General features: G+C 50.0%; 1 protein-coding gene across 3 annotated transcripts in view; it reads left to right on the top strand.

Moving 5' to 3' along the window:
- Nucleotides 1–5,622, top strand: part of Ptgfrn (prostaglandin F2 receptor inhibitor) — a 70,824-nt gene extending 65,202 nt beyond the window's left edge. For 2 of the 3 annotated variants that reach the window (XM_051165459.1, XM_051165458.1), the window contains exons 8-9: nt 2,657–2,962; nt 5,012–5,622. In XM_051165459.1, the coding sequence (XP_051021416.1) occupies nt 2,657–2,962; nt 5,012–5,178 (473 nt within the window). In that variant the 3' untranslated portion in view covers nt 5,179–5,622. The remainder of the gene's footprint in view (nt 1–2,656; nt 2,963–5,011) is intronic. The other variant, XM_051165460.1, reaches the window with a different exon arrangement.
- Nucleotides 5,623–8,483: the final 2,861 nt, after the last annotated feature.

The following is an 8,483-nucleotide window of genomic DNA, read 5'->3' as shown; positions in this document are numbered from 1 at the left end:
ACAGACACGCACACACGCACACGCACACGAACACACGCATGCACGTGTGCGTGCATGATACCTGGCTTGAGAAGCCTGGCTCTGCACTGAAGCCAGGAAACATGGAGACACAGACGTACTTTTGAAAGTGGAAATGGAGGTAAAACTAGAAAAAGCTGCCATGGAAAGGCAAGCAAAGCCCCATTAAAAGAGCCCAGAGCGGTGCTGTTTTAAAGCTCATGTATAATCCATATAGAAATAAGCCCTCCAAATGCTCTTTCTCAGCAAATTAATACGTTGCCAGTTGTGCCTTTCATGTAAAACTCTTCTCTCGGATGTAATTGCAGAAGCGATAGGTAGCTGGTATCTTGTGAATCACAATTTTCCAGAACTTTGCACTCTTGGTCTGAGTGGGTGGAAGAACCTGAATAATTAAACAGAGATTGTGATTCCTTCCCCCTCCTCGCCCCCCCCCCCCTTCATGTTTTCATTCATCCTATGGGCTCTGAGAGGAATTCTCTGTGGGAAAGTTGCATAAGTGGGCTGAGAGTCAAGGCACGCCTGTATCACGGCAGGTGGGTGGCACCGCGGTCCGGCTCTGAAGCAGAGCAGAGGCTGTGAGTCACCGGGGTGCGGGGGAGGCTCTCCAGAGTGTGCTGTGAGGGAGCAAAGGAGTGGAACCCAGTGACCATGCTCATAGCACCTGGTGCTGAAGGTAGCCAAGGGGCTTGCCTGTCCTATTCTTGTCCAGTCATTGTCTGGAGGCGGAGAGGCTGGACATTAAGCGTGTCCTGATGCCTCCACAAGGCACTTCTAGCAGGCATGGTGGCTTCAGTGTTCTGGAGAAGGCACCACTTGAGAGCCGCGGCATCTGGTACCTACACCAGTGTATGTGGTGAGGTGAGGTGGCTCAGCAAAGCAGCCTTGCCAGCAGGCAGTCATGTCCTTCCTTCTAGTAGCATCTACATCCGGCCATGTGTTGAGATGAGGGCAGTCACTTTTAGTAAGCACTGAACCAGGCATGGATGGTTCTTGGCGATACTGGCCCATGTTGTTTGTTGCATTTTCTTATTTTATTGGTGTGTGTCTGTGTCTGTGTCTGTGTCTGTTTGTCTGTCTATCTGTGGAGGCCAGAAAAGGGTGTCAGATCCCTTGGACCTGGATTTATAAGCAGTTGGGAGCCACTTGACATGGATGCTGGGTCCTCTGCAGTAAGAGCAATAAGTGCTCTTAACCACTGAGCCGTCTCTCCAGACTACTGTTAATTACATTTTGCCAACGAGGAAACTTAAGTTGTAGTAAACTGACATGGCTTTTCTAGGTCATGTGGTACTGGTATTCTAGCCCAGGTTAGCCCACTCTAGCATCCCATGATGCACAGCGGGGGATGAAGTAATGGGAATACCTCTGTGCCTTGTCATGGGTAGCCACTCTAGACTTGCACATGACAGCAGAGCTCCCCTGGGAAGCAAAGCCCACTGTGCCCTGGCACGGAGGAGGAGTGAGGCAGGTCACAGCACTTGGTCCATTCCCACTTGAGACTCATGTGCTCAAGTGCCACCAGGGGTGGGTGGAGGAGAAGTGGGGTTACTGTTTGGGCATGTTTGGAAATGCCCACTTTTACTTCAGCTCCATTCTGTCTTACATGAGTCTGGATAACACTCTTTTGCCTTATGATGTGTTTTCTTAAGTTATTAATATACTCTCACTGGATGAATGGTACTATTTTTTGTTGTTCAGCAAACAACTGATATTTTAAAAGTTTCTAGGCCAGGGCTGTCGCTTACCAGCAGATCACTTGCTGAGCACTTGCCCAGCAGCGCCCTGGGTTCAGTCCTCGGTAGAGTTTTTGTTTTTTGTTTGTTTGGTTAGTTGGTTGGCTTTTTTGTTGTTGTTTTGTTTTTTAGAAAAGGGAATTTTGTCAGGCAGGCTTAAGATGCAACTGTGGTTCTGATCCACAGTCCTCATGTGCCTCCTGGATAAATCTTATATTTTACCAGCAGTGTTGGTCGGTACAGTCCAGGTGGTGTGGTCTGGCATTAGCATGTGGCCTCAGTTTCCACTTTGTCTGAATTAATCCTTTGCCATCTTCCTTTCCTTCAGCCCATCTTAATTTATTTGAGGCTGTTAGAACCTCAATTTCACAGAATACTTCATGATCCACCAGCTTTACTCTCTAGGACTATTAACTGTGTTTAATTTTCTCAGCTTGATTTTTTTTTTCCTTCTTGTTTTGAACTTAAATACTTCTGCAAAGGGGAAGAAAAAAATAAATAAGACAACACAAACCACAGTGAACAATAAAAATCCAAACTGTCTACAACAGTTTGGTACAGTTCATTTTATGTACGGTCTCTAGTTTCTCTGCTTGAAGTGCTCAGGGATCCTGTACACCGTGCCCCGCTTCACACACAGGGCTGTCTATGGCCCTGAATATTCCTGTGGCTCCTTAGGGTGGAGGTGGTCAGGCTGGGCACTTTGTCATCAGCACTTTGCACACACGACTACCTGCAGCTGTGTGACCTTGCCAGGGGTGGATTTGACAGTTCGTCATCACAGGCTGCCTGGAGGTTCAGATAGAACAGACCTGGCCAGGAATAAGGGTTGCAGATGTGGGAGTGTGTACGTCACTTCTGCTCACACACTAACCTCAGCGCGTTGGCTTGGTAATCCACAGACGACATGGCCTTCGATGTGTCCTGGTTTGCGATACACTCGTTTGGCTTGGACAAGGCTCCCGTCCTCCTATCCTCCCTGGACCGGAAGGGAGTCGTGACTACGGGCCAGAGGGACTGGAAGAGCACAGTCAGCCTAGAGCGAGTGAGCGTGCTGGAATTCTTGCTGCAAGTGCACGGTTCTGAGGACCAGGACTTCGGCAACTACTACTGTTCTGTGACTCCGTGGGTGCGGTCACCGACAGGCTCCTGGCAGCGGGAAGCTGAGATCCACTCCAGGCCCATCTTTATAACTGTGAAGATGGATGGTGAGCTCCTTTCAGGGCGGCTAGAGTATTTACTCTCTTCCTGTGTTGTGCTGCACCCCATATAATCCAGGCTGCATAGTTTGATCCCGAGTGTTTTTTTTTTCCCTAGGGCCTGGCTTGGGCCAAAGCAGTTTTTGCAGGTTGCTAGCTTTGCAGTCCTGGCCAGGTGACACCACTGGGAAAGGACTCTGAGGAGGAGCCTTGGCTCTTCTGTGAGTCCGTGAAAACCCGCTTCACTGCATCCTAAGTTTGCCTTGGCTTCTGCCATGTGGGGGCAGGGAGGCCACCAGGTGAGGGTGTAGATTGAAGACTGGCTGATCATGTCCCCCTGCTGGCTTTCTTTGGTTTTTGTCTTTGCAGTGTGGTCTCAGGTGGCCCAGGCTTGCTTCAAATTCACTGTCTAGCCCACGGCTGGCCTCAAAATCCTGATCTTCCCACCTCTACCCCCCATCACTTACTGTTTTACTTCTTAGAAAAGGAATGGTCCCCCAGAGCCACTACCACAGAGCGTGGACCTCTCGGAACCCTGAGATGGTGAAGTGTCTCTTAGCTTTACCCACCTACCCCAACCCCATCCCAGCCTACACCGTCCTAAGGAGACCACCCCAGCCAGACTGCTGCCCTGAGCGTCCGAAGCTGAGTGCTTCTCCCTTTAGTCTCAAGAAACGCATCTGCCCTGTGAAAACTTCAGAATGTTAGGCTGTTTGGGACAGTTCCATGGAGAGAACTAATTCCAGATGCTTCTCTTGGTCAAAGAGACTCTTTGACCAAGAGTGCGTTTCCCAGTGGCAAATCGGTCTGAGGAGAAAGGCCTTAGAACTCCAGCCCCTCCTCACTTAGTCTTTGTTGTTGACTTTCCCCCAGGGAGTCTGCTTACAAGTACAAGAAGGACAGTGATTGGCCAGAGAAACAGTTTCACCCAAGTCCAGTCTGGTGACCCAGTGACTTTATTAGTGTTACAGGAATGTAGGCAGCGTACAGGCAGCTATACCACTGAAGAAGGCTCGCCCCCAACACACACACACACACACACACACACACACACACACACCTGTAATTACTAACCAGGTGCATACACACACACACACACACACACACACACACACACCTGTAATTACTAACCAGGTGCATATCCCAGTAGAGGGGAGAGGCTTCGTGAGCCATTCTCCACCCTCCCCCAAAGGGAATGTTAGTAAGCCTGCCAGTCCCCCTGGAAAAAGGCAACAGCCATGCCCTCCCCGCTTGGAGGACAGAGTCCCACAATACTCTTTGGCCCACCTCCTGAAAACCATTGGACAGTGTCTGCTATGGGGCTGCTAGGAAAATCAGATCATCCCAAATATTAAGGACCCGGCCAGAGGCGGGCATCTATCCAAAGTGCTGGTGCTTGGGAGGGTGGGGGGTCGGGGTGGAGGGGGCTGGGGGAGTGAGGAGTGGGGGATGGCTCTCCTAGTGTGGGATCTAAGCTTCTGTCATCTCTGCCTTGTTTTCATCTTAAACACTGCTGGAAGTAGCTCCATATGAAAACCCAGATTTACCAAACAAGTAGGGGAGTGATTATTCACTTTGCTCGATAATTTACTATAGTGTTACTTAAAATAGCGCCTTTAGTACACTTCAGTTATTTGATGCATAGAAATTGATTTATTCAGTTTTTTTTTTTTTAAGGATGCATCTGCTGTTCAATGTGTGGTGCCCTTATACTGACTTTTAAAAATCAATCTCCTGCCAAAACCCTAAAAAGAAGTTGACATTCAAAGGCATCAAGTAAAATCTCCTTACTGCAGGCTCCCCCACTCCCATCCCCCGTCCCACCCCCACATGCCCAGCTCCTCAGAACTGAGTGGAGGACATTTGCTCATTTCTTCAGTGAAGCTGGGCTGCTCCTCTCTGAATCGCACGCCAGGTGCAGGATATGGGCTTTATGAGTTCTGATCTCCTCAGAGACGGGATGGGGGGGCGGGGCCGGGCGGGGAGGGAATGAGCGCATGCTCCCTAGCACCCCCCCCCCCCCAGCACTAACCCTTCCACTTTCTCTCTCCCTCCCAGTGCTGAACGCCTTCAAGTACCCTCTCCTGATCGGCGTGGGCCTGTCCACAGTCATCGGGCTCCTGTCCTGCCTCATCGGGTACTGCAGTTCCCATTGGTGCTGTAAGAAAGAGGTGCGGGAGACTCGCAGGGAGCGCCGCAGGCTCATGTCCATGGAGATGGACTAAGCAGTGGAGACAGGACAGCACGGAGGACCGCTGTAGGAGTGGTGGGGGTGAGAAGAGGACAGTGAGATTTTTAAAACAAAGTGTGTTACACTAAAACCAGTCCTCTCTAATCTCAGGTGGGACTCGGCGCTCTCTCTTCTCTGCATGTCAAGTTGTGAGCGCAGACGGACATGTTTACCAGCACACGGCTCTTCTTCCCACGGCACTTTCTGATTTGTAACAATCGAGTGTGTGTGTCCCCAGCTGCAACTTTTTTAATGGTTAACCCTGGTCTAATTAGTTTTCTCCTAGCGGCTTATCGATCCTATGATCTGTGTGTGTTGATCGCTTTTGATTTGAGGGATTGTGCTGAGGAAGGGTGAAGGCATTCAGTGTTGGTCGCCATGAGTGAGAGGGTACCTGCCCACCTGAGAGCCAGCATCCACAAGGGGGCCAGCACATGGCGAGCTGCTACCTGCTGCCCGCCACCCTGGGCCAGAGCTGACACAGACCTGTGCCAAGGCAAGCTGTGGCTTTGACTACCCTGCCCATCCCCCATTTTCAGGAATTTAAACAAAATGGAACCTAAACTTAGTCTATAACTTCCTGACCCATATGCCTTTTCTTTTCCCTTCTTCTCTACCTTTTTCTTTTTTGGGGGTTGTTTCTGTGAGAGTGAGGAAACTGGCAGCCCGGAGTCTAGAGTTTGGCTTTCCACCAAGCACCTTATCTCGCCACCTTAGCCTTAAGAATGCGTATGAAAAAAAAAACAAACAAACAAACAACTGCCACCTCTGTCCAGGGCAGAAGGTCTGCAAAGAAAAGGACACTGGGGGCAAGGACAGGAATAGATGCTCGCTCTCTCTGGTAGTTCTGAGGCTGCTGCACTCCAGGGACCACAGGGAGAATAGGAGCAGAGGGCAGCAGAACCAAGTGCCCTGTTCCCTTCGCAAGAGGCACTGCCCCTGGTTGCCACAGGACCTGCTCAGGATGCCACCCACTGATGGGCCGCACTGAGCTTCTTCACACAAAGGCAGGTTGCTGCCTGCGAGACTGACTGGCTTCAAGGAATCCGAAATTTCCTAGAGCAAATGTGTGTTTTTTTCCATGACCTTTTCAGTCCTTGAAGTCGTTTTAAGATCCCCACAGGGGGCAGCGAAGAGGGACGTTTGCTTTCCTATTAGAAACAGAAGGGAACCCAGCAATTTACTGTTATGTGAATGGCCTGTAAAATAAGCTTGACTCTGCCTGGCAGGGCCCAGCAGGAACAGGACAGCGGACAGACACACCTTCTAGGGCCCCAGGGCCTGCTCCGTCAGGTTCATCCACCCCAAGTCTCTCACCCAGCCATAGATGGCTTTCCACAGGCCTCCCCGGGTGCCGAGCTCACCAACCGTACCCTTACTCTGTCCCTGGCTCTGAAGGATTTAACACTGTTGTCTTCCAAAGTGGGCGGGGGAAGAGCCCTTTGTCTTGAGCAATAAAGTTAATACCATAAATACAAAAGTATGGCCGTTCCTGTGCGGCTCTTTGTCACGATGGGCTGGGATGAGCTGAGCCCCCCCATCCCCCCACCTATCCTCCTCATGGTCCACGGTGGCCTTTGTATTCTGTTTCCTCGGCTTCTTTTGCCACCTCAGCACTGCTCCTGGGATGAGATTCTGAGCCAGTGGCTCTAGCCCAGGTGGGGTCCAGGTGTAGAGTTGGTAGCAAGAAGAGAGGGACAGCAGGTGCACCCCACCCAGGCAAGAGAGGCTGGAGGAAGAGGAGAGCCATCAGCAGATATGGGTGCTTCTACATGTCACTTCCTTATTGCTAGCTCCTAGGTGGGGCACAGGTGACTGTACAAGCAGGAATTAGAGGTAGAAGCAGTCTCTGAGCCCTTTCAGTTGCTAATGATCAGGTTTGATGGGGTTCAGCTCACCTTAGGAGGAGAGAGAGGGGGACTTGGATGAGGCAGACCCTAGGCGGACATAAAGCCACAGACGGTCTGAGCAGGCACTCGATGGTGACAGAGATGAGTGCTCAGGCCCACCTTTCAACTGATGTTGATATCTGAGTCTGAGTTGTTGAGGCCCAGGGCTGAGAGGGGGCCCGGAAGCCCCAGGAACTAGCTTCTTTTGAGAATATTGACATTCTGGGGGTGTGCGCCTCTTTAAGTGTGGTCAAACACTCTTGATGTACCAAATAGGGTTCCCATGAAGTGCTCTTCCTGACGCTCCCGCCCTGCAGCACCCTAGTGAGGGAGGGAGAGGCCGAAGCCGGCCTTGGCATATGAAATTGCACTTCTTAAAGAGAAACTTTATAGAAGGTTGAGGTTTTTTTTCCTAATCTCAAAAATCTCCTCCCCCAGCCCCCCATACCCCCGAAAGAGCCTAAGCTATGTTCAGATCGAAGCCTTGAAATTACTTTAAATTGTTTACTTTATGATGTTTACACACACAGAATTCACTTTTTTAAAAAAAGAAATAAGAAAAATGCAAACTCTGGCTTTTTAACAACTTTTCAGATTTTTTCATGCATGGGATACGCTGGCACGCTGACTCACCAGCCGGGTTAAATCCTCAGTTAGAAACGTCCCGATGTGTGTGTCTTTCTTCTACCAGCCGCACGGCCCCCTCCTGCCCGGACCTTGTCTGTTTCTCTGGTGGCTTTTGCCTCCTGCTTTGCAGGCCGCCTGCAGCCATGATTTTGTTAGGGCGTCCATGAGCCAAAGACTGCGCCTTCGGAGCAGGAATAGTAAGCAATACTACACAACTCGATACTTTCGGGGGTGGGGGGGATATTCCTTTTTTTTTTTTTTTTTTTAAAGTTTCACTGATGACAACAGAGGAAGAAGGGAACTGGGGTTTAGGTTAAGTTCTCCTCCGCTGTGTGACACACATCTGTGCAGATCACTAGGAGAACAAGGTTGGGTTTCTTTACTGGTGTATAACACAAGGATCTGCAGAGTTTTCCATAGACGAAGAGAGGGTCTTGTGTATTTTTGTCCATATCCAGTGTTATACAAACTAATTGTGTTGTTTTATACCGTGGCCACAAATATTATGCAACGCACCATTTGTTTTTGTTTTTTTAATTTCATTAAAGGAAGTTTAATTTAAATTGAAGTTGTGTGAGGAAGTTGATATTGGCTCCGTGAGCCTCTCCTCTCACCAGCAGGAGGGACTGTGGCTAATTCCAGTTCCACATCAGTTCCTGTGCAGCTTGTAAGGTCAGGCCAGAGAGGTGGTCCAGTCAGCGAAGCCCTTGCCTTGCAAGCAGAGGAACCTGGACACACTCGCCTCAACCCTTTTTTTTTTTTTAGGTGGGGGTGAGTGGGCTTG

The sequence above is a fragment of the Acomys russatus genome, chromosome 23 (assembly GCF_903995435.1).
Source record: "Acomys russatus chromosome 23, mAcoRus1.1, whole genome shotgun sequence".
Lineage (NCBI taxonomy): Eukaryota > Metazoa > Chordata > Mammalia > Rodentia > Muridae > Acomys > Acomys russatus.
The sequence above is the reverse complement of the archived record's forward strand: the minus strand, read 5'-3'. Positions and strand labels throughout refer to the sequence as shown.